We start from the raw sequence: 27,988 nt of genomic DNA, 5'->3' as shown, positions 1-27,988 counted from the left end.
ATTCAGGCATGAAGTGTGGTATTCTGGTTTTTTTAGTAGACTGGATGAATCTTTAAATTGGCACATCCCAAACAAGGAATGGATGTAAAAAGTTAGGCATTCTGCCTTCGGCTTAGCTTAAGTCAGTAACTTTCCCCTTTCTTATCATTTGAGGAAGGAATTCTGAAATCTGGCAGAAAGGACTGTGAAATGAGAGATGCAACATAATTGTTCATGTATCAAATTTACTGTACCCTGATGCTTTAAGAAAAAACAGGATCATTCTGTGAATAATGAGAAAGAGAAGCTACCTTTTGATGGATCAGCACAGATTTTGTAAGTCTCTCTTTCTTATTCAGTGTCCTTGCTGATCTCTTAATAGTTCCAGGTCTGAGCAGCTCAAGAGTAGTTAAGGATATGCAGAGACCTGAAGGAGATATACCGCTTGTTTCCAGTACATAGATCTAGCTGATGTGACTGGGCATGCTCTTATCTCACTCTTCCCTTTGGACCTGTTAGTCCCTATTTTTCTTCTGGCACCTATGATTCCATGTGGTGTGGCATCAGGACCTGACTGGATTTTATCAGGCTGAGTTTTCAAAATGCTCTTGTCAGAATAGCTTTTAGTTAACCTGTAGTTCACTGAAACTATTCTACTCTGATATAACTTAGTGCTGTACATGAAAAAGGGTACTCGATTGTGATCCATTTCCAGGACATCAAAATATTCTGTTAATCTGTTTGTTATAACTTAAGGAAAAACAAAATCTGGAATTAAAGTTCTGAAAAAGAAGTATTTCTGGAAATGTCCTGTGTGAATTTGCTGTGCCAAGAATCTGTAAATTCACCTCATACCTGATAACTCTAGATGCTTTTCATTCCTGACCTTAGTCAGAAAAAATCACTATCTCCACAAATGTTTCTTCTATCTGTTTTAGGGTGATTATTTTTCTACTTCATGGCTGGTACCAACTCGCTTTAGCTTCTATGGACACTTTGATACTATTGGAAAAAACTAACGCACAGGGGCAGAATGGAACAGACTTTTCTCCTGCTCTGCTACTCAAAGTAGAAGTGGCCTCCGTGCATCCTGAAGGAGACTAAGCTGTTTTGTCACTTCTGCCAGAAAGGCATCAAGGAAACTTGTAAATAATGCAAGGATGCACAGTTGCCAGCAGGTCTGTGTTACAGGGCAAAAATTCTAAGAATCTGTAGTCAGGTGTTCAAGTGTTCATTTTTATGTACATCTTGTAGAGCAAGTTAGAGGAATCACCCAGCAAAGTGTTCAGTCTGCCTGGTGCACTTTTTGGGAGCAATAAGCTTTTTTGCTAGGTGGGTAGCTGCAATATTTGAACATCTCCCAGTGCTGTTTTTGAAATGACAATGGTAATGCAACTAAAGATTATAATTGTACGTCCAGACTCATATAAATTGGGTAGACTAAATATAGCCTCTGAAATCAAAATGGGAATGGTTTTACTTGTATAAGAAACTCTCTTTAGCTTGATATATGACCTGTTTCAATAGTCCTGGAATATCTTTGATTAGCTAAAGCTTATTTATGTGTCCTTTTCTTGTTGGCACATTTGACAGCTGTTAAGACTTTACATGGAGAAGGAATTGCCAGAATACTTTGTTTAGTCTGTGATTGTGTTGTTCCTGAAGGGCCCATTTGGTCTCTGTCTTCATAATCTGTTTCAACCTGTGTGGACAGCTACAACTTCTTTTCCTTGATAGTTTTCTTCTTTCATTCTCACATTGGGGTGGGATGGGAAAAATCTTGCAGCCTTTTTTTTTAATGGGCAAATACTGGGGACTTCAAAAAGCCACTTTTTTGGAAGGGGGGAATGCCAGCAGGAGATATTAAAGCTAAGGGACAATTTATGCCATGCTCTTCCTTTGTAAAGGGATAATTGCATTGCATCTTTACTTAAGAATAAAAATAAATCACACTGGTAAGGTCTACAGTAACTTTGTGTACCAGATGTCAGTATTGGCCTGTTGGGACACATAGCAAGACAAATACATGGTTTGATAGTCTGATGCTGTTTTTATCCCAGCATAAAACCACTAATCCAACAGAGCTGTAACCAGGCGAAACAAAAACTTCAGAGCCATTGTGGGTTTTCTTGGGAATTCTTCTTTATCTGTCTGTCTTCCTCTTGTGCTGTGGTGGATTACATGAACAGTGGCTGCAGAAGTTATGTTTGTACTTCCAACTGAATGTATAATTTCTGCTGTGCTTGCTATGCATTCTGTTTACAAACACAATATCGAGGCCATATGGTTCATCCCTTGATGGGCTCTCTGGAAGTAAAGTGGTAAGCAGATGTGAACAAGGCGGACAGGGTTCTGTTCACAACAGCTGAATGCCTGCTTGTCCTATAAATGATGCACTTATATTTAAGTGACAAACTGTTAATCCAACTAATCCTGCGCGATTAGGGAATTTATATGCATTTATATGCATTTGTAATCTAAAATAGTAGGCTTGTAGTAATAATCAGTTCCTCAACCAAACAATTCTTGCTCATTGTACATCATGCAGGATTGAGGAGATGGGTGTCCATATGATACATAATAAATGACAGCCAAAGTAGAATTGTAAGTAGCTTTAGCTGTGTTTTTCAGCCTTAAAAGCAGTATGATGTTTAAAAAGCTTTACAATGCTCTTGCAGCACCTCTCAGATATATTGAAGTGAGTGATGGCCCAGCTTTCATCATCTATTGTTCTTATTTAGCTGAGGTGTGGTACCTCATAGATCGCAAATAAAAAGCCTAGCTGAGGTGGGTATACCACATCTCCAGCACTCAGAAAACATGCACGTGACACGCTGTTTTAATGAGGAATAGCCATTGTAAACATGCTAGTCCATAATTTTCACGCATAGTACAGGGAATATGATATTGGAAAGGGACTAGGAAAGAAAAAGTTAGAGCACTTGCTATCTCTTACCAGCAACCTGGCTTTGTTAAGATCACTTCTGTTCACCTGCAGGTCAGAATATAGTTTCAGTGTAAAGCACTAAGGAATCTGCAGTAGAAGAATTACTATATATATTAAGATTTTTTTTATCTACTATTAATCTAATAAATTGTTCAGTACTGCTTCAAAATTGACTCTCAATCCTGGATGCCATTTCCTGGGGTACAAGGCACCATAAAAAAACCCCTCTGGTTATACTGGGTGAAAACTCAGCAGGCTGTGGAGTCCACTTCTGCTTACCATTCTGGACAACATACTGTTACCTGTAATTTTGCATGTATTGTATAAATGTATCATAATTATCCATTGTATAATTATTATGCATTATATATTACATGAAAATTTCATTAACCTTGTATACTTATTAATGTACAACCAATTATAAATGCAATATAGCCATGTTTTAAGGGCTTTCTTCTTTACAAATAGTATTTTTCCTTCTCTGCAGATATTACTTCTTGCCTCTCACCCATGTAGGGTTAAGGGGTATGTATGAAGGCATTCATTCCTAAACTAGAGTTTTTTGTTTTCTAAAGAATAATAATAATAAAAAACGCTATCAAGGACAGAAGTCAGCCCAACAGTATCCTGCTGTTCTGACTCTTTTTTTTTTTCTTTCTCCTTTTTCTACATAACATTTTGAAATACACATTGGTTTAGGCTAGTAGGTTTCATGCTGTCTCTAAAAGGGATCTGAGTCATACTTTTTTTTTTTTTGTCATTCAAACTCTGAATAATATTATGAGGACTTCCTTCAGTCAATTTGTAATTTGCCTCTTTATAAATGAAGTATTAAATATTAGAATTAGTAAGTGGAACTCGGCTTCCCACTATAGTTATTTTGGGGTAGTAATAGGGATTTCTGTGACCTGTCCATAGCAATTTAGGGCTCAGACATGACTGAATTAATTCTGCTTAAAGATCTGTTAATCACGGGTCAGCTGAGCTGCAGTAACCAGCCATGTGCAACTTGCAGCCTGTGGGGAGCATGAGGTGAAGTATTTGAGCTTGACCTGCTTTAATTAAGACTTAGGCCAGTACATGTTACCTTTTTGGATTTTACAGAGTGGGTGCACAGACTGTCCATAACGCGGCTCTGCTGACAGATGGGGACCTCATACATTCAAACTACCCACTGGCTGATGTCTGAAGTCTGATGTCTCCATTTGCAGAAGTGCATTGCTCTGTGCCTAAGTTCATCTCTATGCAGAACAATGTGTGCACATGCCCGAGTTTCAGCATATACTTAACAGTAGTTTGTTTGTCCATAGATAGAGCTTGCTGTCTGTAGCCTCTCTACTGCTCAGTTTCTGCCTCGCCTGTTCCTATGGGGGTGTCCTTGGACCTCTTGAGGTGCATCTGGGCTCTGCCATGAGGCCAGTCTTGAGGCTGCTGCCATCATACATTCAAACTGCGCAAACATGAGTCCGAGTGTCCGAGAGGCCCGAGGGAGGAATGAGGACCTTGTGCTGCATTGTAGTGTAGGCCACAAGCATGCTCATGTCAATGATGGTGAGGACAGTCCGGCGGTTACGATGGTCCTCTTTGCCAAGTGCTCACGCCTGACTGAAGTCAGTGCTTCAGTCAGTCACGGGGACTCTTTCCAGAGCATTTAGCAAAGGCAGATGAGATTTGTAGGGAGACTGACCTTGGGGTATGCAAGTAGTTCATGGACATCTGCAGCTGACAGAACGAATGTATAGAGCTAGGTTGTGAGCTCTGTCAGGCTTTGCCTTGTAAAGGGATCTGGTCACCCAAGCAGGATGTACATTTAGCCTTTACTGCCTGGCTGTCAAGTGGTAACTGTAAAACTAGGCTTCTCTGGAAAGCGCTAGATTTGTGTGTGAAAAGGATTATACAAGAGCTAGGTATGTACTAGTTGTTCATTAATTATCTTTGTATTGGTGGGGTTTAATCACATGCTTCAGTGCTACTTGAAATAGCAAGGCTTTCCTGAGGTGGAACAGTATATGTGAATGAGTGTGGTGCTGATAGAATCTTTTTATGGAACCACATTCATTTTAAGAGACAGTATTGCAGTTTTACTCAGTATTTCTTTTGTTTATGAATTGATTGTGATTGTTGTGTGATTAGAAGGAAATCATAAAGCAGAGACTATTTATTTAAAAACTCAATATATTTACATATGTGAGTGTATATGCACAATGTGCTGCCAGAAAATAGTCATGTTTCCACAGCTGATTTATATCCATAGTTTAGTTCACATGTGTTTTTAACCTTGAATGCCAATGGCAAAAAAGTAATGCCTGAAAGAATTAGTTCACCACACCAGAATACCTGAAAAGGTTATCCTATCACTGAATGTGTGAAAGCATCTTTCAACATAGCATACTTTGAATTTCACTTTCTAGTAATAACTTAAGTTGCTCAAATAATGAGAGATTACATCCAACACTGATTAAAAACAGAATATATGTTCATACATTTACATAACAATTATGTATTTTATCTAACACCCCTTTATTGTTTTCACAGAGAAAACTAAATGCCAGCTCCTGTAAAGTCTGCCTTGACGACAGCTAATGTCAAAGCTTCACAAGATCTAAAATTTTTAAATAGACCCATTCATCCTTAAAACACTTCTCTCATCACTTGAGCTTTTTTGAAAATATTTGATAAAGCCAGCAACATGTTCACTATTATTTTACAGTTCTATGCAAAGGTGGTGATCCTTGTTAAGGTAAACCATTATGCCCTATTTTATGAGTGGAAGGAGATACAGTCGCATATTGAAGAAGAGTAGCTGGGCTTGCTTTGGCCTATCGACTTTGCAGTTAGTTTTCAGAATACCATTGCATGCCTAAAAGAGCTGTTTTTATGCTCTGGTGTCTTCACAGCAAAGTATACAATCTCCCCTCTGTCTTGTAGGCATTTCCTGTACTAGGAATTTTTTACTAAAATTTCCCACTCTTGCTGCTCCTGTTTCAGCTCATTGGCTACTGTGCTAATGAGGGCACTTGGGACTTCCTCTTAATTCAAGCACTGCATTGTGTAAGTGCCTAAACAGGGTCAGACAACATAGTGTTGCCAGCTGCATATCTGCAGCCATCTGGATTTGTGGCAGGAGCAATAAAATAGACATTGTGTAGCAGAGTTGAAAGAGTGACGAGAGTGATGCAAATCATATTTGCAGAAAACCATAGAGTAAATGCCCCGTGTTTATCCACAGGATATACAGAATCATTATTGAAATGGTCTTTCTACATGTATATGTATCAAATAAAGATAAATGGGATATGCTACTGCTATGCAATGTCCTGTGAAAAAGCTTGCTGGCTAATTCACTACTATTGCATTGTTAAGAGGTAAGTAATTATTAAAACTTCCGATGTTCATAAACAGTTCTCTGCTTCCACTTCTATGCCTTCGTAAACATTCCATTTCTAATAAACATCACTTCAGTATATTAATTTATTATAATAACATTCTTAAAGAGAAGTAATTGCATGCTGTGAAATTACAACTTTCAAGTCTGAGGAAAGAGATGCAGGTGAATGGTCACACATTGTTTTGTATCTGGGCTTACTAGTGGTTTGGGGTGTGTCTGGAAGAGGGACTTCTGACCTCTTTTCTCTTTCTGGTCCTTTCTCACTGACCAGCATCTCTAGTGACCATTCTGGGAATGACATCATGGGTCTGCCTGAAGTCAGTGAAGCTTCAGAAGTTAACTTTGGTAAAGCCATGGTTTCATACGCTTTGACTGTGTCACTGAAATGTCAATACAAGTTGCAGTGTGTACTTTTCTTTGAAAGCTTTTATTTGGTCATTTGTTTCCTGGCTTTCACAGGCACTAGACATGTGGATTAGTACTGTCAGGGTTTGTTAGTAGTTTTACTGCTGGTTTTATGCTCTACGTACATATTACACACAAGTAAGCCCTATGTGAGACAGCTCAGAATAAAGTCATAGTTCTAGATCAGATGTTTCCCATGCAATGGCTTTTATAGCGTTTTTAACTCATTTTTAATGACACCTGGATCCTTTGCAGTAATGCTCACAGTGTGAAGACTATAAAAGTATCATATAAGAAGAACTTTAAGGTAATATGCTCAGGAGTGGGCATTACAGTTTTGAACTTTTCTTTCTGATTTATTGGACCTGTTAAACCTCTTTCCCAAATACTTAGTACTACTCCCCTGTAAAATTGGCTTGGCTTTCTAGTTTTGTTTTATTATCTTCCTGGGATGGCATTCATAGCTAAGATCCATTTCCCCACTTTGGCTGAAGTATTGCTCTTAATCTAGAGTGCCATAAGTTTTCACGACTAATCTAGTCCCTGTTGAATTTAGTGGGGATGTTACCTTTGATTTCAGCTGGAAAAAGATAATGACCTTAACATATTTGGTGGGTTGGTGATTATACTGTAGCCTAAGATAATTGTAAAGGAAGAGTTGCTTATACAGAAGCCATTAAATAGCAGTGGAGCTAGTTATGTGCTTTCAAAGAAAGCTATTTTATTGTGAATATAGTTTTTAATAAAAAAATGTAGAATTGTTTTACTGAGCTGTCCACTTAAATTTATCGTTATGAATCAAATACTAATTGATGGTAACAAACATAAGTAAAAAACAATTACATGTGTATGTTTTACAGACACACATATTTTGCCACAAAAATCCAGAAAACAATTTTTGTGGAATCTTACAGGTATTAATCATACCTGGAACCTGTTTTTCTTAGTTGTAGTAAAATACAGGGTGCTTATGCTGGTACAGCGTTTGGTCCTTCAGTTTCAGTTGTTTGATGACAGCATTTCAGAGAAAGTGGCTTTCCTTGAACTAATCTCAGGAATAATGTATCTGCAAAATGTGGCTGGCCTTGAGTAGAAGCAAGACAGAAGTAAGACACTGTGAAAAGCAGGAAATTCAGATATTCTCCTTCCTCTGAGAACAGTTGGCTCCAGCCATATACTGACTGTAAAACCACTGCTTTGTGACCAGAATCTTTAAGAGATGCCTTTTATGTGATCAGTTTTTATTCAAACAGGGATGAAAGACCGTTTATGTTGAATTTTGCAGTTGAATGTTCATCCTGGGTAGAAAACTGCAGTTGTGTAGGTCATCTAAGGTTTAAAGTGTCAAGTAACATCGCTGTTGGAAATGATCATTGATAGGGCTATCATAAGCATTGGTATTGTGCTCATCAAGGAATAATGTTTTCAACATGCACAGAAGGGTTAAGAAACCAATCTCTCTAAACAGACAGAACAAAGTACTGTTTTCTTGGACAGGCAAGAAACAAAGGGGTTTACCAAGGCTAGGCCATAAGGAACCACGGTCTTTTTCACATGTGTCACTTGAAGTCCAATAGACAACTTCCTTGATACAGCTGAGTGCAGAGCTGAACATGCTCTATAGAATTCATCCTCTAATAGGGAAGATAAATGGTAGGGCTTTGAACATTTTGTTTTTCCTTCACAAATAATATGGTATTTTAAAGGTTGAAGCTTTGAAAAAAGAAAAAATTTGATGTAAACTTCTTTTTCAAAATCCCTAATGAAATAATTATATGTAAGAACAACCTTTTCCAAGTATCACTCAGGGATCTGGAGACTAAATTTAGTTGATTTCTGGTTATGTTACAACCCAACTTCCTAACGAGGTGTGTTTGTAGAGTGAAGTGTGCAGACTGGAAACTTTGGATAATGGCATCCTCGTTTCTATAAAAAGAAAATAAGAACAACTTAAACCTGTATGAATTCCCTATTATAAAAACCTTATCTAGAATATTTCAGCCTGAAGTAACTTTACCTTTTGAAATGCGAATTGATGCTTTTAGAAGGCTGTTTTGAATTAATTGTTTTTTCTTCCCCTTACCATTTTCAGATCAAAATTACTAGGTTTTTTTAGATGTTGAGAATTTTCTCTAGATTAATATTTTTTTCTAGCTTTTTGGTGTTATTTTTTAAAATTAGAAAAGCTCGGTGCATGGGCAAGAGTTCTCACTGAAGTCTGTTATCTACTACCTCTTGGAATGTGTTCACCAAGAATACTTGTCTCAGTATTGTGAAACTGGGCCAGCAGTGTCATGGTTTAACCCCAGCTGGAAACTAAGCACCACACAGCCACTCACTCACAGCCCCCTGTACCCAGTGGGATGGGGGAGAGAATAAAAAAAAAAAAAAAAACAACCACTAAAACTTGTGAGTTGAGATAAGAACAGTTTAATAGGACAGAAAAGGAAGAAAATAATAATGATGATGATAATAATAATAAAATGACAATGATAATAATAGAACAATTAAAATATACAAAACAAGTGATGCACAATGCGATTGCTCACCACTCGCTGACCAATGCCCAGTCAGTTCCCAAGCAGTGATCGGCACCTCCTGGCCAATTCTCCCCAGTTTACATACTGGGCATGACATCACATGGTATGGAATACCCCTTTGGCCAGTTTGGGTCAGGTGCCCTGGCTGTGTCCTGTGCCAACTTCTTGTGCCCCTCCAGCTTTCTTGCTGGCTGGGCATCAGAAGCTGAAAAATCCTTGACTTGATCTAAACGCTACTCAGCAACAACTAAAACCATCAGTGTGTTACCAACATTACTCTCATACTAAATCCAAAACACAACATTATACCAGCTACTAGGAAGAAAATAAATTCTATCCCGGCCAGAACCAGGACAGCCAGCAGCTAAATAGTTTTGGAGCTGGTTGCCAGACACTTATTTGGCCCCCAGACTGCCATGTTAGCATTATTGAGCTTGTTTTCTTAGTGTCCTGGCCATTTCTAATCCCCCAGAGAACTGCAGTGCAGAGCAGCTGGATACTCTTATCTCACAGCGATATAAACGGTTTAGTAGACATGAGTAGGGGATGTAATGCCAAGTGCAGTGAGTAAAGCAGGCCAAATGTGGAGCAAATGTTCCTGTCAAGACGGAGCCCAGCAGGGCCGGCGCACCCTCTGGGGCTGCTTGCTTGCCTTTTGCTTCTGTTGAGGAGCATCAAATGCAGGACCTGCTGTCATGCACCAAGACTGGGCCTCTGTGGTGATGGCACAAGGTCCTTCTCTTAGTTACACTCAGGATAGCAGGGTCCTGGTAACTGTTTCTCAAAATGATCTTTTACGTAACCAAACTTCACTCTGGCATTGTGCGATTCGAGCCCTGGTGACAGTGTGCTGCTGCGCAAAGGCTTTGCCTGTTGGTTAGCACAGCATACTCTAGAGGAGATGCCATTTGCATACATGATCAATTGCTCAGGAAAAAAAAAAAAAAAAGAAAAAGAAGGGGGGGCAGGGGGAAGAAGCTTTTAGAGACACTGTACTTAAAAATATTTCATTTTTTTCTGTCATATGGTAAACGAATGAGTATAGTTCAGTGAATGATGAAATTGTCCATGTTTCTGTGATTATGTACTCATGGGGTTCACTTGAAGCTCCCTGGTTATAAATGCTTGGTGATTATGTGCCTCATGCTTTCAAACAGCAATAAAGTCTTCATGAAGTGAGCAACCTTTACCATTATTACATACTGACTATGTGTACAATGTATTACAAAGAGCAGTAAAGAATGTTCGTCCCTGTCAGAAGTAAGGTTAGTGTTTGGTAGTGTATAGCCATACTCTGCACTACAGAGAAATAAGTAAAGCAGATAATATTTGACTACTAGATATATAATCTTATACTGCTATTTTTCTTTTGTAAATGGCCGTGATCAAATATATACCAAGAACTCTATTAAAATTTTGATATTTGTCTCAAAACATTGAGAGTACATATTGTTAAAACAAAATTTACTGGGGAAAAAAGGCTGAGTGGTTTTTTTCCACATCTTTCTCTAGAAAAGCAATTTTCTTTCCACATCTTTTCTCCAGACTTTCAGAAGCTGCTATGCAGTATGGTCCTGTATCTCCATGCTGAATGCAAGGGGGCATACTTTATATTTAATCAATAGCAGACAGATTTATCTAGGATTTATTTTGTTACTTTTCCTTAAAACTATTGGTCATTTTTTACTATAGAAAATGTACTTCTGTGAAAATCAACCAGGACATTTGCTGTCAGTTGAAGCAAGCAAGAAGCAATGAGAACAAGAAAAACACAAAGAAAATGGCCTCAAGGGAAAACTCTGCATAATGAACTTGAAATTGCTCCTGCTGGAAATACTGTTGCTGCTTTTCCTGCCAGGGCTGTCACCTTGCACAGCAATTTTAGCTTAAAGTGGAGAGTGGAGCTTATCTACAGCATCGCTAAAGACTGAGGTTTATGCTGCTAGTTTCCAAACTCTAGAGACCGCTATGCTCTGTGGTATGTTGATGGCATTTTTAAAGAGGAAATGGGCCAGAAATAGCCCATGTTCTTGCTAAAAGTTAAGAAGAAAAGATAAAGAACAGGAACAACAAAGCCTATGAAGGCCATAATTTTAAAAGAAATCTACCCCACACTTTTTAAGTGGGAACCCATAAATGAAGTGAATGGGGAGGCCATGCAACTTAAATGATAACAATTTGCCTAGAGATACAGAGATCATCCCCAAGATTTTTAGCTCCTGTTCCTAGCTTCCCTTCCTGCCTGATAAGGAACTATGAGGAAGTTCATTCTAGAGAGAAGAGCAGCACAGTGGACTGCCTGAGATGCTCATTCCCCAAAGGGACAATCCCTTGCCATGTTATTTCTTGAAGATGGTCTCACAGAAGCCTTGGTTAGTGTTCAAATCATGCCTAAATGAGAGAAATACAATGAATGAAAAGAAATCAGAAGAGAAATTACAGTGCACAGTATTGTCAACCGTTCTTAACTTGAGAAGTTGAGAACATGGATGAATATTTAGTGGTCTTTTTAATGCCATAACTGCTTTTCAGTGTTACTCATCTATCTGAGCGGTTGCTGTAGTTACAGCATAACCCTAAGAATTGGCAGAGAGGGAATCATGTATTCTACCACGTTCCCTGGCCCATATGAAATATTTCATGAACATTTGTATACCCTAAAGTAGGTGTTAGCTGGAAAGATCTATGAATGTGTACACAGAAATTTCTTTCCTAATCCCAAGTAGAGATTATCAACCTTAAATTTCAGGATTTATCTTGTTTAAATGCATTAATATACCCTCAGATATCTTGTAATACAAATGAATGTTTAATTCTTGAATCCTAGGTTTTTATAGGAAGTTACGTCATATATGAGAAGGTAGTCCGTAAAATAAACCTAATTAGTATTTCAGAAGTGCAGATTTAAGGTCCTTTATTTATATAGGTGCTGGCTGTTGTAAACCATACGTGACACTAGGGGAAGTTTGTTTATGAAGTCAGTTTACTGGAAAATCAACAAGGTCAGAGCTGCTCTAGCTCTAATATTTGGAATGAATCAGGTTTGACATTTCAGGTTGAAAAAGAGCTCAGAATTTAGAACCAAGTTAAGAATATACTGGATGGGTGATTTTGGGAAGGACAAATTAGATTTCTAAATTGATATGCAGTGCTAAAACTAGGAACAGCTTGCCTGGATTCAGAAAAATGACTAATAAGAAAGAAACTGAACTTATTTGGGAGGAAGAAATCAGTGTAGGGAACATGTGCTAAATGCTGTAAGTATCCTGTGCAGAAACCAAGGAAAGGGACAGGTACTGGGTGGTTGGCAATAAATATATTACGAGTACAAAACTACCATGAAAATCAGTCAGCTAATAAATTAGTTAGGAGCTAAGAGGTGAAACAAGAAGAAATATTAGTTTTAGGTCTCACCCCTTCCAAACTCAGTTCCTGGCTGTCAAGTGGGTTGTCAAATTGCAGACAGGATACGATTGCCATGGAGATGGTTACGAGAACTTTTCCTGTAATTTAGATTTTGCTGGGTTAATATTTCTTTTCCATGCTTCCATAAAAAGGAAGGATTATCTAAATGCTAGTTATGAAGTAGGTATTAAATATCTTTATGTAGGGTGATTTTTGTATTGTTGCTATTATGCTTCATATTGTGAACCAGGACTAAGGGCCTTCCCTGTGTTTACAGAGGGAAGCTGTAGTAGAACAAGGACCTGATCGCTGCCTGTCAGGGCCTAGGCTGATGCCTGTAGGGCGATCATTTCTTGTCTTGCTCCTTCTTGTAACAGTTACGTACACTGCATTTTTACCTAAGGACTGTGAAAATTATTTTTATATACATTCTTTAGAATACTGGAAGGCTTGCACTTTGTATTGTTAGTCTTCAGGTGAAAATTGTTCTTTTCCTTATACTTTACATGCTGTAATTATATGTCAAAAGGTTTTCTCAGGGATGGCCTCTGCTTTTAACAGCTGTTAATGTATGAGTGAGCTAAGAATTTTAATATATATAATTCTTTAGGAAATCTCTACAGTGGTCTAAAGTAGTATGACCCTGTTAGATAGAATAAAGTAAAAGATATTTCTAATACCCTCACTTTTTTCATTGCAAATTAAATTTCTATACCTGAACTTGTGTAGCTCTGTCCAAAAGTTTATGTTGTCAGAGCTTTCAGATTCACCATTGCAATCCTTCACTGTCAGTTTTGGAATATTCCAAAGACTTTTTGCCCCAAGACTTAGCCAAGAAGCACACAAGTTATTCTTTTGTATTAAATGTCATTTGTTGTCTGGTTGCCACTCGGGTCTGCAGTGGAAGGGGTAATGGTGGTTCCCTGTGCCAGAGGGAATACAGAAATCGTTCCTTCCTGGAATATACCAAGCATGCATATTATGGTAAAAGGCAAGAGGGAGATTGCCCTCCCTTTCCTTTACCCTGTAGAGCTGATTATTGCCAGTGGTGCCGGAGAGAAGAAGGGAAGGAATTGCACTGGGTAACAGAATCTCTCCTGGGATTTACTGAGACTGAAAAAGATTTTCCTTCCATTTCTGAAGGAAATGGACACATCAATAGGCTGATTATTGAGATGAGCAGTGCTTGTGCTGAAGGATGGAGGAAGGAGAACAGCTTTAGCTGAGCTGCCAGTACAGAAAAATACAGAACCTGTATTTATTGCCAAATTCCAGAAGAATTCTATCAAAGTAAAGCCACAGAAGCATAGAGATGAATGCCTGTTGTGTTCAATGGCATATCCCACTCTGTTTACTTCTGAGGGTAGAGCACTAGGCCTAGTATAGCAAAAGTTTTGTCTTTAGCTGAGTTCTGTATCGTTCTGACCCTTGCACCTACGTACCCACTCTAAGAGTACTTTTGTTCAGCTAAGCACTTGAACACTGCTTTGTTATTCTTGGAGTAGAGGGTTTTCTTCATCCAGGTTGCCATTAAATACAGGGAATTTAACAAGGAAAAATTGTTGCCAGCAGCAAGGACCTAGATGCAGCTGATGAAGACAGGTTGCTGGAAGTAAGGGTCTCCTTTCCTATAACTGAATGAGCAGTTCTCCCATTTGCTAACCCCAGCTTCCTTACCAACCAAAAAGAAGAGCCTGTATTCCTAGATCGGCAGATTCAGAGACTCTGCTCAGAGTTGGAGAGTTGAGCTTGCTGGCACGCGTTCTCTTTGTGTTCTTGCAAAAGGTTGAGCATCATGTACCGCAAATGCTCCCCTTGTGCTGGATTCTGCTTTTTCCTGGAGTTTGGAAATCTGCAATAATTTTACTGATATTTATTGAGTTTGGAAAAAAAAAAATTAGTTAAATGCAGGATCTGACTGTGTTCAGTTTGTCTAGTCCTTGATGTTTCATTATTCCAGAGGAAAGAAGGGGATTACTGTGACTCACAGTAAGAATCTTAGTGTTTCAGTTCTCACCGTTATGAATCATATTAAAACTGGTTGGTTGGTTGGTTGGTTTGTTTCATGAGAGCTGTAGGGGTCATTGGGCTGAATTCTCCATATCATTGTCATAATTTTGATGACCTTGAATTCAATGTTGAGTTACATTTCATATGCGTACTGATCGTTTGTTAATTATAGATGAAGGAATTGTACTTCAGTATGCTGAAAATTTGCTTGCATCAAAGTAGAGAGAGGATACTTGTAAGTTCATGTATTGAAATTTCTGTTTCATCTAAAAATTCCACTAGGATCTGAAGCTAGTCTAAAGTAATGGATGATGACTGTTTCTGTGACAAACTGAATTTTGCTTTTACAGGCTTGCCACCACAGTTATTTTTGTTATTTGTGCCACATTATTTATAAGAAGCACTTTCCTCCTCTGTGTGTCACAGTTTAGCCCAGTCATCTTTGTAGATCTACAAATAACTAAGGAAGGTCATTAATTGCATTCTTCCTATTGGCAACAAACTGTGCTTATGAGCCATCACCCATAGGGGTTTTTTTGTAACTGGTGCTGTCTGTAGAACTGTTCAGACCTATTATGATACATGAAAAGGTTTATAATTTCCTGTTAGGTCAAAGGTTTAGACAAACCTGGACAATGAATCAGATTTGATGGCATTATTTCTTGTACTTGTGTAGTATTAAGACTTCAGTTTGCTGGTCTTCATCCCTGTTTATCAAAGTAAGTGTGATGTACCTATCAGTAAGCTTTACTGCTTTTCATATAGAAGAGTGGAAGAGCCTTGTCTTTAAGTCCCACAGTGAATCAAAATTGAAATAGAGTGGTCAGTATTTGACCCTTCTCTTCTGCTCTTCTTGATCATACCCATGTTACCTGCTGTAAAGCTTCAGTATCATAGGTTTAGATAGACAGACTCTTAAGGCTTGGCTTTGGCTATTAAGTCTCAGTACCATAGTTGTTATGAGTAAATTAAAGGTCGTGTTTTGCTGTACAGGTAAATACACATTTTAGAGGGAATATTTTACATTCAAAAATCTGTATTTTTCTTTTTTTATTTGTGATTATTTTTAATTTTTGCCAACTGTAATGTGAATGATCTATAGATGTGAGAACTTTATTCATTTTGGTGTAATGAACATGAAATAGGCCATGCTTAATGTTAAAATATCAGTGGTGACACTTTGTTCAAGCATGAGGAACAAAGCTAAAGCCAGACTTGATAAACTTAGCTGACAAAATATGAATCAAACCTTGTTAAGTACCTCCTGGCAAACCAATCCTCTGATGTGAACAGGAGCTCCGTTGTGATTTTTTTTTTTTCTTTTTCTTCTTTTTTTTTCTCCCCCACTATGGTCCAAAATTTAGAGCTCAACCCTGTGAAGTGCTGAGTGTCAGTGAAAGCCACGTGGTAACTGAAATGTTCAGCATCTTCCAGGATTAGGGCTTTACTTTGGTCCACATCCTGTGTGTTATGCAATCTGTTGTTCTTGAACTAATAGATTTCTTTCTCTTTCTCCTTCATCCTGAAAACTAGGTTATAGTATGTCAATTCCAAGTCCTGGTTATAGAAGTTTATTCTATTTTAATGCAAATAAAGGAAGCCATAAAGCATACTTCCCTAAGAAGATTAACGTACAGAACTTGGTTCACTTATGTTGTCTTTTGTGCTGGTTTGGTCTTGTTTCCTTAAGATGAGATAGCCATCTCTGTCATATTAGTATATTTTACTTGCTGTAATCTGATGTACCATTTCTCTCCCCTTTTTTCTCCTTCCCTAAGATTATCGTTGGAGAAACTGCAGTGTTTTGTCTACAGTTAGCTACAAAGGATTTTGAAAACCAAGAAAAAACAATATTAAGTGGAGACTGTTGTTATATAAATCCACTGGTGCGCAGGACCATCAGATTCCTTGGTATGAGCAAAATTAATGCTTTCATTTTCTGAATGGTGAGAGTGATCAATTATGTCTTAATTTTGACCTGGGAAAAATATTCAGATAACCATACAACATTGCATGTGTAGTCTTAACTTGGGTGCAGTGAGTTCTCCCATTTTGGGTAGCAAATGAAGCTTCCTGGAAGTTTGGATAAAAAAATAGTTGCAGAAACAGCAGTAAACACAGAAAAAATTGGGACCACGAGGGGGAAAAACAACCAGCAGGCCTGGAGTAGGGTGAAGTGGAGAAAGCAGATACCTTTGTGCCATATCTATAGTTGATAGTTTTGTTTTGGTTACGCACACACATAGCGGCCGAAGTTGAAGACATTGGGATATAAATGTGTGTTTGAAACCAAGCCAGTTTAGGTACTTTCTTAGCCTGGAGATTGTATTATATACAGTCTCTAGTAGAAAACTGTACAAAATCCATTCTTTATTGAAGTCAGCTGTTAACTCCCCATTGACTTTAGTAGATACGAGATGTCATCCTTTCTACTTAGTTCTTTGTAAATGTGTTTGGAAGGAGAAGTAGCACCACTCAAAATGTCTAATGAATATTCCCAGATGCTGCTTTTTAATACGTGCAGGGATGCCATAGCAGGGGTCAGTTCTGTTGTTTGCTTCTCACTCACAGTTGTATCTAAGAGAAACAGCTGGAGGAGTGAAGCCTTGGGGCAGCTAATCCTCCTGCATGCCCCAGTCGCAGGGGGAGGGAGGGGATGTGCAGCTGTGTCTTTATTTGCAGTGTGTGTATAACAGCCATGCCTGCCTTATGAGAGCGTGATTGCTCACTGTCACACTGGAGTGCTAAAAGTCATTAAGAATGGGACTGTCTTGTATAGGTCCAGAGGAGGTGGGGAGTGATGATGAGGAGCTCCTCCTGCTCCACTTGCTCTGTGTGTAATCAGTGCCAGTGTTTCTTTCCCACTTGGTGGGCCCTCCTTGCTCACAGAAGCAAAAAAAATAAATTGGGAGGGAGGGAAGGGAGGCCCTTATGCTCACACAAAGTGATGTAGCCACCTATGTTGGGGCAGCGTACACCCTTGGGGCTTGCTGAAAGGGCCCTTCTGTGCAGCGACTTGGCTAGGCACAATCCGCTGCTCACCAGTGTCTAGCAGCTCAGGGTGAATTAACGTTAGTGTGACATTGCTGACCAGCCAGGATCCCAGAAATTGTCCTTGGTCCTCTAGCTTTGCTGAGTAAAAAACCAGACCTTTAGAAATGCACGTTTCTGTGGGATCGTGCCTGCTGTGGTGTACATTCATTAAAGTCCTCATGGTGCCCCATGAAGCTGGGAGCTGCCAACTGCCAGAACTCAAGCTATATTCAGAGTGAATTGAAGTATGGAAAAGGTAAGGTGATTTGCCCATGGAAATGCAGGAGGAAATCTGTAGCTCAGGTGGAATTTGAACACGCACCTGCTGGCTTTGCCTCCTAGTCAGGGTGCTGTGTTTGCATTTCCTTCCAGAGCTCATTTTCTGCTTCCAAAACGTTAGAAAGGGACCTCAGAATAGCAAAAATCTGTTTTCTCTTGAGTAATCAGATACATGCATTTCCATTCTAATGAATGAGTGTTTAATGCTTTGCTGATATGTCTGATAAAAAAAACTCTTTAGCATAAGTAGATCCTCAAATATATAGATCTTTAGCTCCTGTGTTGATATTGCGATTAATATGCTATGCAAAGAGATGTACCCAGTAGCAGGCAGATGAAGACAACTCATGCATGGCAATATTGAATTATTCAGTACTTCAGCTTCTTTATAGCTGCAAGGGAAAAGAAAATGTTTGTCCAGTATGTGTTATGGCTTTTCAAGTTACTTCTCCGTCAGGGCTTGACTTCTTTGTTCTCAAGCAGATTTATAGGGTGAAGAATTTGCCTGTGTCACTTCTGTTTAGTGAACATAGGCAAAAGGTAGGTACCAGTATAGCTAGCTACCTCAAACAGTGGAGATTCATGGCTAGGGGTCCTAGGAGAGCGGGCTACTTGCACAAGAGGTGAGCGTGCTCCTCCAAAGGATCCAGAGAGATCAGGTGTGTGGGTACATTGCAGTGTTGCTGCTGCGATTCTGTAGGAAAGTATCATCTCCAGCACGAGTCAGGATCTTTAGGGTACAATACACGTGAGGGTATTTCATGTCCTTAAATGGAAGGAGCTGGTATATTACTGTGATAAATACTATAATATTGTTTAGCCCTGGAGTGAAATTGTCAGAAAATTTAACTCTTTGTTTCCCTCTTTAGGAATTTACGCATTTGGACTGTTTGCTACGGACATCTTTGTAAATGCTGGACAAGTAGTAACAGGGAATCTTGCACCACATTTTCTTGCACTTTGTAAACCCAACTATACAGCACTTGGATGTAAACAGTATACACAATTCATCAGTAGCGTACATGCCTGTACTGGAAATCCAGATCTTATCATGAAAGCCAGAAAGACATTCCCATCCAAAGAAGCAGCACTAAGCGTGTATGCAGCTATGTATCTGGCTGTAAGTATATTGTACTATTTAATGTCACTATATTTTTGAGAGCAAATGGCTCACACTGTGAGGGGAGGAGGGAGGAATGGGGAGAAGATAAGACAACTATTGGCTGATTTTATATATGTAAACCTTCTATGGGTTACTGTGAAGCCTTTGAGAATTTGATTCATTGGACTTAATTCTGACAGTTACAGATGTAGTAGTTCTCTGAGCCTCAAAAGCTAAGGCAGTGCTGAGAGAGGGCAAGTTTTTCAAAAAGGGTTATAGATTTAGGATAACCAGGTTCTTGGTTTATTTTTTGCCCATTTCCAGAGAATGTGGGAAGAGGCTTTTTTGGGTGGTAAAGAATAAGGGTGGGGATTGCCTGTGATGGGTAGTGGTTCCTCTCCATGTTTTAACACAGTACAGATTAATGGAATTGCACATGTCCGTATTCTTTGCTGGGGTGAAGCAGAAGAGTGGGCATATGTAAGTGTCTGATCTCTACAGGTTTTCTGAGATCTGTGCATGTCTTTAGGTACCAGAATTGGTATTTATAGGTACCTCAGTGCTCATGCAAAGTCACTTTGCCTCTTATTCTGCAATGCAGTCGGCTACAAGACAGTCCTGCTTTTCTTCCCGCTCTCTGATAAAGGGAGTGATGAGCAGGGCTGGGATAAAAACTGGCGTTTACTGCCTGGCATCAGAGCTGTTCTAGAGGCTATTGAAAAGCATGGGGAGGCAGGTAAGAGGCAGAGTGACTAATGAATCTCACTCAAGTAACTCTGTGCAGTATTCCCTGGCTTAGCTTGGAGTGCACATTGTTCTAGTCTTAAGCAGAAGCACATCTTGTTCTTAGTAAAGTTGTCCCTAGCACATGCCTATGGGAGTCTTTTACCTGACCTGCGCTAGTAATCACAGTCCTTTGTAGCCCTTTGGATGGGCCCAGGGCTGCCCTCATAGTGTCGGTGGGAACTAGGCAAGTGTGTGTGTGTGCTTCTGTGATCATTGCAGGAGTCATCCATTTACGATTTACTGAGTAAATTCCCTCAGTATTTTTACAGTGGCCTGCCTATACATGTGTGTGTGTATGTATGTGTGCATATATGTGTGTATGAGTATGTATTGCTTTTAAGCATATATTTAATGAGCTGACTTTAATTCCTGATTGATCTGGAAACTGATATTTGCCAACATGGAAAAGATTCCAGCCCCATCCATAGACAGTGTGCCAACTCCATGCTTCTGAATATGGTTTTAGAACCAGTTGCTTAAAATCTGCAGCACTGACAGTAACATTTACCAAAAGTTCTTTGTGAGCAATGTCTGTTTAAGAGATGTGGATCATCAGTTAGTACAGGCAAGTGTTATCTGCAAATAAGAGATGAGCAATAAAATTCTATTCTAACTTGAGGCAAGTATAACTCCTAATAGTATTGTCTTTATTTGGGGAGATATCTAAGGCTTTGCTTCACTGAAACGTACCTCTAAATTTGGTACAAGCTATTTTAGAAAATATTCAGCATTCTTCATTTTAATTGCTCCTATTTTTTTCATCCATCTGTAAAGTTGGATTTCCACTGTTGCCATGAGTCACAGTAACTAAAGGAAACCAACTGTTCAGCTACTGCAAAGCAGGAAGGAAAATAGTATTAATACATTTTAAAAACAAAAAGTAGACATTAGTAAGGTCTAATACCTAGTGTCAGTGGCTTTTGACATGAGCAAGAGTACTTTATGCAAACCTTATGTTGTCTGTGGTCAGTTTACAGTTAGCAACATCAAAAATTAAAACTACTGTGATCTGTTTCATGACTTTATAATCTTTCAGTAACTGCAGAAATGAATATATCCTATGTCATTACTGTATTGCTGCATGATGCTTGACACTGTCATCATTTAACTAAAGCACTGTAAACTGTTCTCAGGATTTCTGAATTCTTATAAGCTGCCTAATAAAGTGAATTGCTATGATGTATCAGCTGAGTTGTAGCCTGCAAATTTAGGTCCTTGATGCAATATTGGCAGTCTTTCTTTTTCTTTTCTTTTTTTTTTTTTTAATCCTGTTGCATGGTTGCAAATAAAAATACTGTTTATTACACACCAGGGGAAGAAATGCAATGTTCCAATATTTGGGGTTGTGTCCTTACACTGTCATGATGTTTATCAGGATAGTTGGCCCTGAATAACAACTTTCTCATTGCTATTCACTGGAATAGAAGATTTAAACAGCAGCCTAGTCTTTGTATGAGCTGTGATACAACAGTTATTGAGAGCATGGACATAAAGACCTCCATATATTACTCAGCTAGTATATCATGAGCATGTAATCTCTGGAAAATGTGCTTTCTTTTTGGTTAACAGAAATATTTGGGAGAGAGGGAGAGATTGTTACAGAATCCTCCCTGGACACTTCAGCCAGCTGTTCACAAAACCAGACCAGCTTAAAGACATCAACAGGCAAGCTGATCTATATCCAGAGACATCATCAACAAGCTGATCCAGAGTGCTTGCTCTCTGAGGGGTCAAAGTAAACAATGTCAGGCTTGCCGATTTCCCCGATCAACCCGTTTAAAAACAAAGGCTATCCTTTATCTAATAATTCCCCTATCTCATTCCATTTAAGTGCAGACATGTCCTTATCACCTAGCATCTGTGCATATTGTCTTGTTAACAATAGCTTCTTTTTTCATCTAGGTTCTTGAGTCTTCCTTTTTTCCCTTTCCCCTCTTTTGAGAGTGGGTGGCTGCTATGGTAACTCAGAATTCCCCTCCTGCTGAAAAGTACAGTCTTTTTCAAACAACTGTATTGCTAATACTTGGACCTCTCTGTAATGTTTGCCTCCATTACTTTCTGTCAGTACCTATCAAGAAAGACTTAGTAATGGAAACGTTGAATGGCAGCCCTATGGTTAGGCGTTTTCTCTACCCTCCTCCAAATACACTTTCAAGGATGTATTATCTGTCTTCTTCAGACTTTTAGGTTTATTTTTCCCAGCGTACCAGAGTCTTCAAAGTGAACTACTGTAAATCTGTTCCAAAATCTCTAACCAAGCTGGCTGCTACCTGGATTTCTCCTTAGGTGTCTGCTCAACTGTCTTAGATCTTTTGGTTTTGCTCGAGTTGGGTTAATAAGTTGACTGCATCTGCTTTCATTTCTTATCAACATTGCAATTCACCCTTTATCAGCTGGAACAACATCTGCTAACATAGGTATTAAGGCAAACGCTGCAAGTTTATTAAATAGAATATAATTGTATAAGCCACGTTTTGATATGTGTAAGCTGACGTAGCACGGACAATTAGAAGTATATTTTTGAAGCAGCCAAGTATGCACATACTTGGGTTTTTTCCACAACTTAGACACAAAAATGAGAAGTCAGGAGTCTTTTTTTTTTTTGGTAGGATTTCAAAGTGATAGGTGAAGATTTAGTCAGTCTGTTCCCATGGATTTAAATATGAGACTTATGACTAACAGTTGTCCTTTGGTGCTGCAGACCTAGGGGATTGGTCATTCCCAGTTGTAGTTTAAGACAAATTTTAATTCATTCTATAAAATTTGGCTTTTTCGTTGTTTTATTCTTATTGTGTTGGACAAGAGCAGTTGGCAGCCAACCTGTCTGTAGGGTAGTGTTTGAACTTGGTGTTGCTGCATACATTTCAGAGTTGTTTTGGATTTGTAATGGTAGAGGAGCATGTTTAATGTCTTGATAATTGACATAGCCCTTAGGTCTGTAGGTTGCTTTTGTTGCTTTGTACTGTGAACCCTTGGCCTCAACTATGGCCTCAGGCAGGGCTAGCAGGTAAAGCTGACAAATAATTTTTTCATCTCTGTTGACCTTTTGTTCGGCCTGTGATCATCTTTTCTGCAAGGTTCTTGCTCCTGGCATTCTGCTGTATCATCTTTGCTGTTTACTGTGTTTATAAGTCACTGGGAAAAGACGGCAAGGTAGTCTGGTTCACAGTGCTGGCAACATGGTGGCATTCTGCTCAGTGTCACTCCTTGATCCAGTCTTTAGGTGTAGGCCTCATCTCACCTGTCCTTCGTCTTAAAGTGCCTGTTTGGCTCCTGCTCAGTGGGCAGCTGGTAGAGGCATGACAGGCCTCTCTTTGATACGCTTTAAGGAGTGTTCAGGAAGAAAAGGAGTAGCAGAGCCACCTTATTGAATCGGCTTTGTTGTCCATTTTTTGTAAGGAAATTGGAGTATTAAAGGATTCTTTTGGATGCTTTTCAGGGGTGGTGTTAGGAAAGTGGAATTTCTTTTCAGTATCTGGTGCAGCAAGTAAAGGTATCCCTTGATACTGATTGTACAGCATACATCATGGGCTTCATATATTGGGTCTATTAGTTACTTTCAGGCTGGATAGTAAAATAACATTACAATTTGATCCAGGGATTTTTCTAAAGACCTCTAGATATTTCTTGTCAGTCAGTTCTTTGTTACAATTCAGTTGCTCATGGTAACAATCTCTGTAGACTGAATCAGCTTTAATTAATATTTGGGTGTATGTTACAGTCCTGGTACATTGAAGGTTCCCTCTTTCCTTCTTCAGTTGTTTAGAGTTACCACTGTGGGGAGCTCATGGTGGGAAACTTAATAGTAAGGTCCAGCATTTCTAGAGGTTTCTCTTCCTTTTGCCAACCCAGACCTGACATTGAAAGCCAATTTTTGTCTAGGTTCATCAATAATTACTGCAAAACTTATGCAGAAAGCTGGAGGAGGCTTCAAAAGCACTAAAAAAGTCTTCAGTGGGCAGTTGCAGAAAGGCCCAAATGATTTGAGAATATGACTGTGGTTTGCTCTGTGGTTTGAAATAATTTGACCAAATATAATTATTAATCAAGGAAGCTAAAGAACTTATAGATTGTCAGACAGGATTCTAACTAAACGTTGAACCTGGTTAGAGACTACCGTCCACTATAGCCTACTACTCTTTCAGCTTTTTGATCTATTTGCTTGTAGGTATGATGAATATTGAAAGTTGTACATTCCTCAGGTGGAACTTCTATAACATTACTTGTATTACGTGAATAGTTCAAGATTATTTCTTTAACAGTAGCACATAGAAGCAAAACAAAACAAAATTGAGATAATTTATATTTGGAGTGCTGCCTGGGATAGGTGCCTGTACAGTGATTCCTTCCTCTTTCTGCTTGTCGCTTCATGAGTCATTTTTCTCTGCCAACTAATGGACTGGTCTGTCTCTTTGTCAGGCCCCCAGACCATCTGCTTCAGGGAGGACCTAAACAGCAAGCACAGAGGGGATCTTCCTACCTGCATCCCTGGGACCCAGGCTGATGAAATTAGCTAGGAAAATTAACTTCCCTCCTGGCTGGTGCACCCAGCCTGATTGACTAGATCCACTCTAACTAAAATGGGACTCTGGGACCTGTTACATGGGTGTTTGTATGCATAGACGTTTGTGTGGGTGAACCTAAAGATAGCTGAAAGAAGATGACTAGGGAGAGCTTGCAGCATAGCTCAGGAGGCCACTTTGTCCTACACTTGACATACAATTCCTGTTCTTCTCTTACGTGTTTTGGAATGATTTTGTTTGCACTAGATTTAGGACATATTTCACATGAGTCAGACTTGCAACATGACACTTTTGAGAGCTTTCCCAGTACAAGCTAAGTGCCAACACTATGATTATTCCTTATATTACGACCTGAGACAATCATGTCAGAAACCTCACAGGTAGCTTTGTCTTTGGTGATGGTGATGATTCTGACTCTTTCAAGTACATATTTTCAAAACCACTTCAATTAAAGGTTTTCTTATGAGGTTCTCTGAAGTCTTCACTTCCAGCATCTTGAAGACTGAAGGTCAAATGTTTGTGTTTTCCTGAAAATCTAGTAAATGCTGGTATTTACGATCAGGTAACATCCACCTCCTTATATGTCTCTCGGTCAGTGTCTACTTGCTGGTATCACCTTTAGATCTTTTCATACTAAAATCTTATTTCAGGAAAAAGGAAAAGCAATAGCAGAAGTTCTTCAAAAGAAGATTCACCGCTGATCTGATGTTGCAGGAGAATGTGCAGCCTGCAAAATTAATTCTAACTACTGTATCAGTCCTTGACCTTACATACAAAATCTCTGCTGTTGGTCTTGCTGCTGACTAATTTAAAAGATTTCTTTAATTAGATTCCTCGTCTCCCAATTTCTGTTCTGGAAAGTAACTGGGATGGACTTGTTCAGTAAACATCTTTAGCCGTGTAAAAATTTATATTGTCATTTATTCTCACTAATGTTTTAAATCACTAAGCTGTTTTCCTTTGTTGATTCTGTAATTAATATTTATGAAAAGTAAGAGAAGAAAAATCCTCTCATCTTTTCAAGACGTTTATTCTTTGTCAGTTAATGACTGTGCTGGTTTATAGCTTTCCTTCCAGAATCAAGAAGAAAACAACTGCTTAATTATATTATATTCTTAGTGCAAATCAGATCTGTGACTGAGTTGCCTGTGTTAATATATTGTACTAGAGCTGCAAGAGGTCAAGTTTAAAAAAGGACATCTGTGAATCCTGTCTTGGAAGAGTCTACATTATCTATGTAGAAGTTTGCAAATATACTGACTTTTTGCTACACTGTTTCAGGAGAAGTTTACCCTGTTTCCATTGATTCTTTAATAATATTTTAATATAATACTACTCTTAACATCAGTGGTGTCTGTTCTTTAAAGAAAAGATAGAAACAGTACCTATACTGGCAGAACCCTCAGGTTATTTTGAATAATGGACAGGGCATGCCAACCTTGACTGTACATACAAGAAGGGACTCAGTAAATGGAGGTCTTTATTACTCATGTGAGGCACAGCATGAGTCTGCAGTTGTTTCTGCTCACTCAGTGGTTTGAGTAGGGATTTGAAGGACCTGCTTGATTGTAAAAAGGTTCTGAGAATTTTCTGCAGAGAACTTTTCAGTTTAGCTTTGCATTAAAAGTTGAAGTTTGACTGAAGTACTGCAGAATCAAGTATTTGTATTATAATGTGTTTTGACTTCATAAAAATTGAGATCATCTTCTTGGGTGATGACCAGGTATTATAGATAGCTGAAATATATCACCGAGACTTCCCTTAAAGAAGCTACACTCCTTTTTGAGTTGATTTTTCCTTCTCAGTAGTCATTTTGATTTAATATGCCACAGTGCAGAATTAATGCAGGATAGCTTCCTGCCAACTTCCCTGTATCAACTTCATCCAAGTTGTATTTGAAATTTGGTGATCTTGCTGTATATTCAAAATATTAGAATATTTTCCCTAGCACCTGTTGTTCTAACACGTAGTGTGAATGTGGATAATGGTGGTAGTATCCAGTGCAGAATTAAATGCAGGATAGCTTCCTGCCAACTTCCCTGTGTCAACTTCATCCAAGTTGTATTTGAAATTTGGTGATCTTGCTGTATATTCAAAATATTAGAATATTTTCCCTAGCACCAGTTGTTCTTACATGTAGTGTGAATGTGGATAATGGTGGTGGTATCCAGGAGTACAATGAGACTCACTAAAATAGAGTGTTGCTGAGTAACTCAGTGTGCACTGCTCTGTCTGTAGCTTGAAGAAAACCAGTGGTGCTAAAAGCTGGAAATTAAGGTTGCAGTTGTCTTATCAGCATTCCACATGGTAGGAGTAACTCACTGAAGAAAGCCTGCAAAAATATAAGGAGCTAAGATGAAAGGATAGTCAGCAAAGGGAGAAACGCTATTTCTGAAATGGTCTAGGAAGAAGAGAGGAGATATGTGGTTTGGAGATACACCCCAAAACACTTTTTCAAACCTTTGCTCCGTCTGTATTACTTGAAAGCTTTCTACTACTTTGCTCTTCATCACATAAGGTACACTGAAGGTGTATGTGTTGCAGTACTCTGCTGTGATTTTAAGCTTAAGCTTTGATTCGTCCTCTAAACCATGGATCTGTCGCTAGTGTTTTGAACAAAATTACTGTCAGATGTTGCTCTTTTCAGACAAGCTCTAACTGCTACTTTCTTCACTTAATTTGTTGTAACTGTAACCACACTTCCTAAACTTCTTCTTGACTGTATTATTGCAGCATTTTGATTACCCAGTAAATTCAGCTGAAGTTTCAGACAGTACAAAAAACCCAAAGGACTGCCCATTTGTTGGCCAAAAAGGTACTGGTTCTTCAATGCAGATTCATCTGTTTCCCTTTGCAGTTCAATGTGATGACATTGCACACTTGGAGTCTCTAGTGAAGCTCGATAGAAAATATTAGCATTCTTCAGTCTAGAAACTTGAACTCTGTCTAAACGTGAAGGTTTTAGGGATCTCAGTGGTTTAATTGCAGAAACATCTTCTGCAGAAAGTAAATACTTTTTTTATCAAAAATCTTAGTTGAAGCATAATTTTTCGGGGGAACTTTGATGCAGCCTTAATGCCAAGATTCAAGAGAATGGAAATTCAAAGATTTTGTATTAATTTCTTCCATTAGCCCATCAGAGCTTGGAAATTGCTGGCTTAGACCTAGTAGTCACTAATGCACCCTCAGGGCAGAAGAGCTGCTCTGTCATCAGGCAGTGCTTTTAATTCAGTAGTACTGCACAGGGAGAGTTAGACTGAAAGCAGGACAGATTGACTCCTTGGAGTTTGATGCATAAAAGTTTCTGCATTTAGATTGCTTTGTGTGCTGGGGGGGATTGGTACTAAACATCCTCAGTCACCATCTGTGAAGTACAGGGGTGTATTGGTTCAGCAGTGGTTGAAACTATCACGTTATTTATAAAAGTAGATGCTGGCTTTTATTTCAATTTTCACTGCTTTTTGACAAATCTCTAGTTAATCACATGGAGAAATTGTGTATGAGGAAGAAAGGCATTTGCTAATAAAAATAAGGCCTTGATATAGCCCCTTTCAGCGTAAAGATCTTTTTCTATTATTGTCAACAGTGCAC

At 38.8% G+C, this 27,988-nt stretch overlaps 1 protein-coding gene across 3 annotated transcripts in view; it reads left to right on the top strand.

Moving 5' to 3' along the window:
- Positions 1-27,988, top strand: part of PLPPR5 (phospholipid phosphatase related 5) — an 86,095-nt gene that overhangs the window by 5,446 nt on the left and 52,661 nt on the right. For all 3 annotated transcript variants that reach the window (XM_069789333.1, XM_069789335.1, XM_069789334.1), the window contains exons 2-3: positions 16,453-16,585; positions 18,856-19,106. In XM_069789333.1, the coding sequence (XP_069645434.1) occupies positions 16,453-16,585; positions 18,856-19,106 (384 nt within the window). The remainder of the gene's footprint in view (positions 1-16,452; positions 16,586-18,855; positions 19,107-27,988) is intronic.

Source organism: Haliaeetus albicilla, chromosome 8 (assembly GCF_947461875.1).
Source record: "Haliaeetus albicilla chromosome 8, bHalAlb1.1, whole genome shotgun sequence".
Classification (NCBI taxonomy): domain Eukaryota; kingdom Metazoa; phylum Chordata; class Aves; order Accipitriformes; family Accipitridae; genus Haliaeetus; species Haliaeetus albicilla.
Note: the sequence above shows the minus strand (reverse complement) of the source record. Positions and strands in the feature narration are given on the sequence as shown.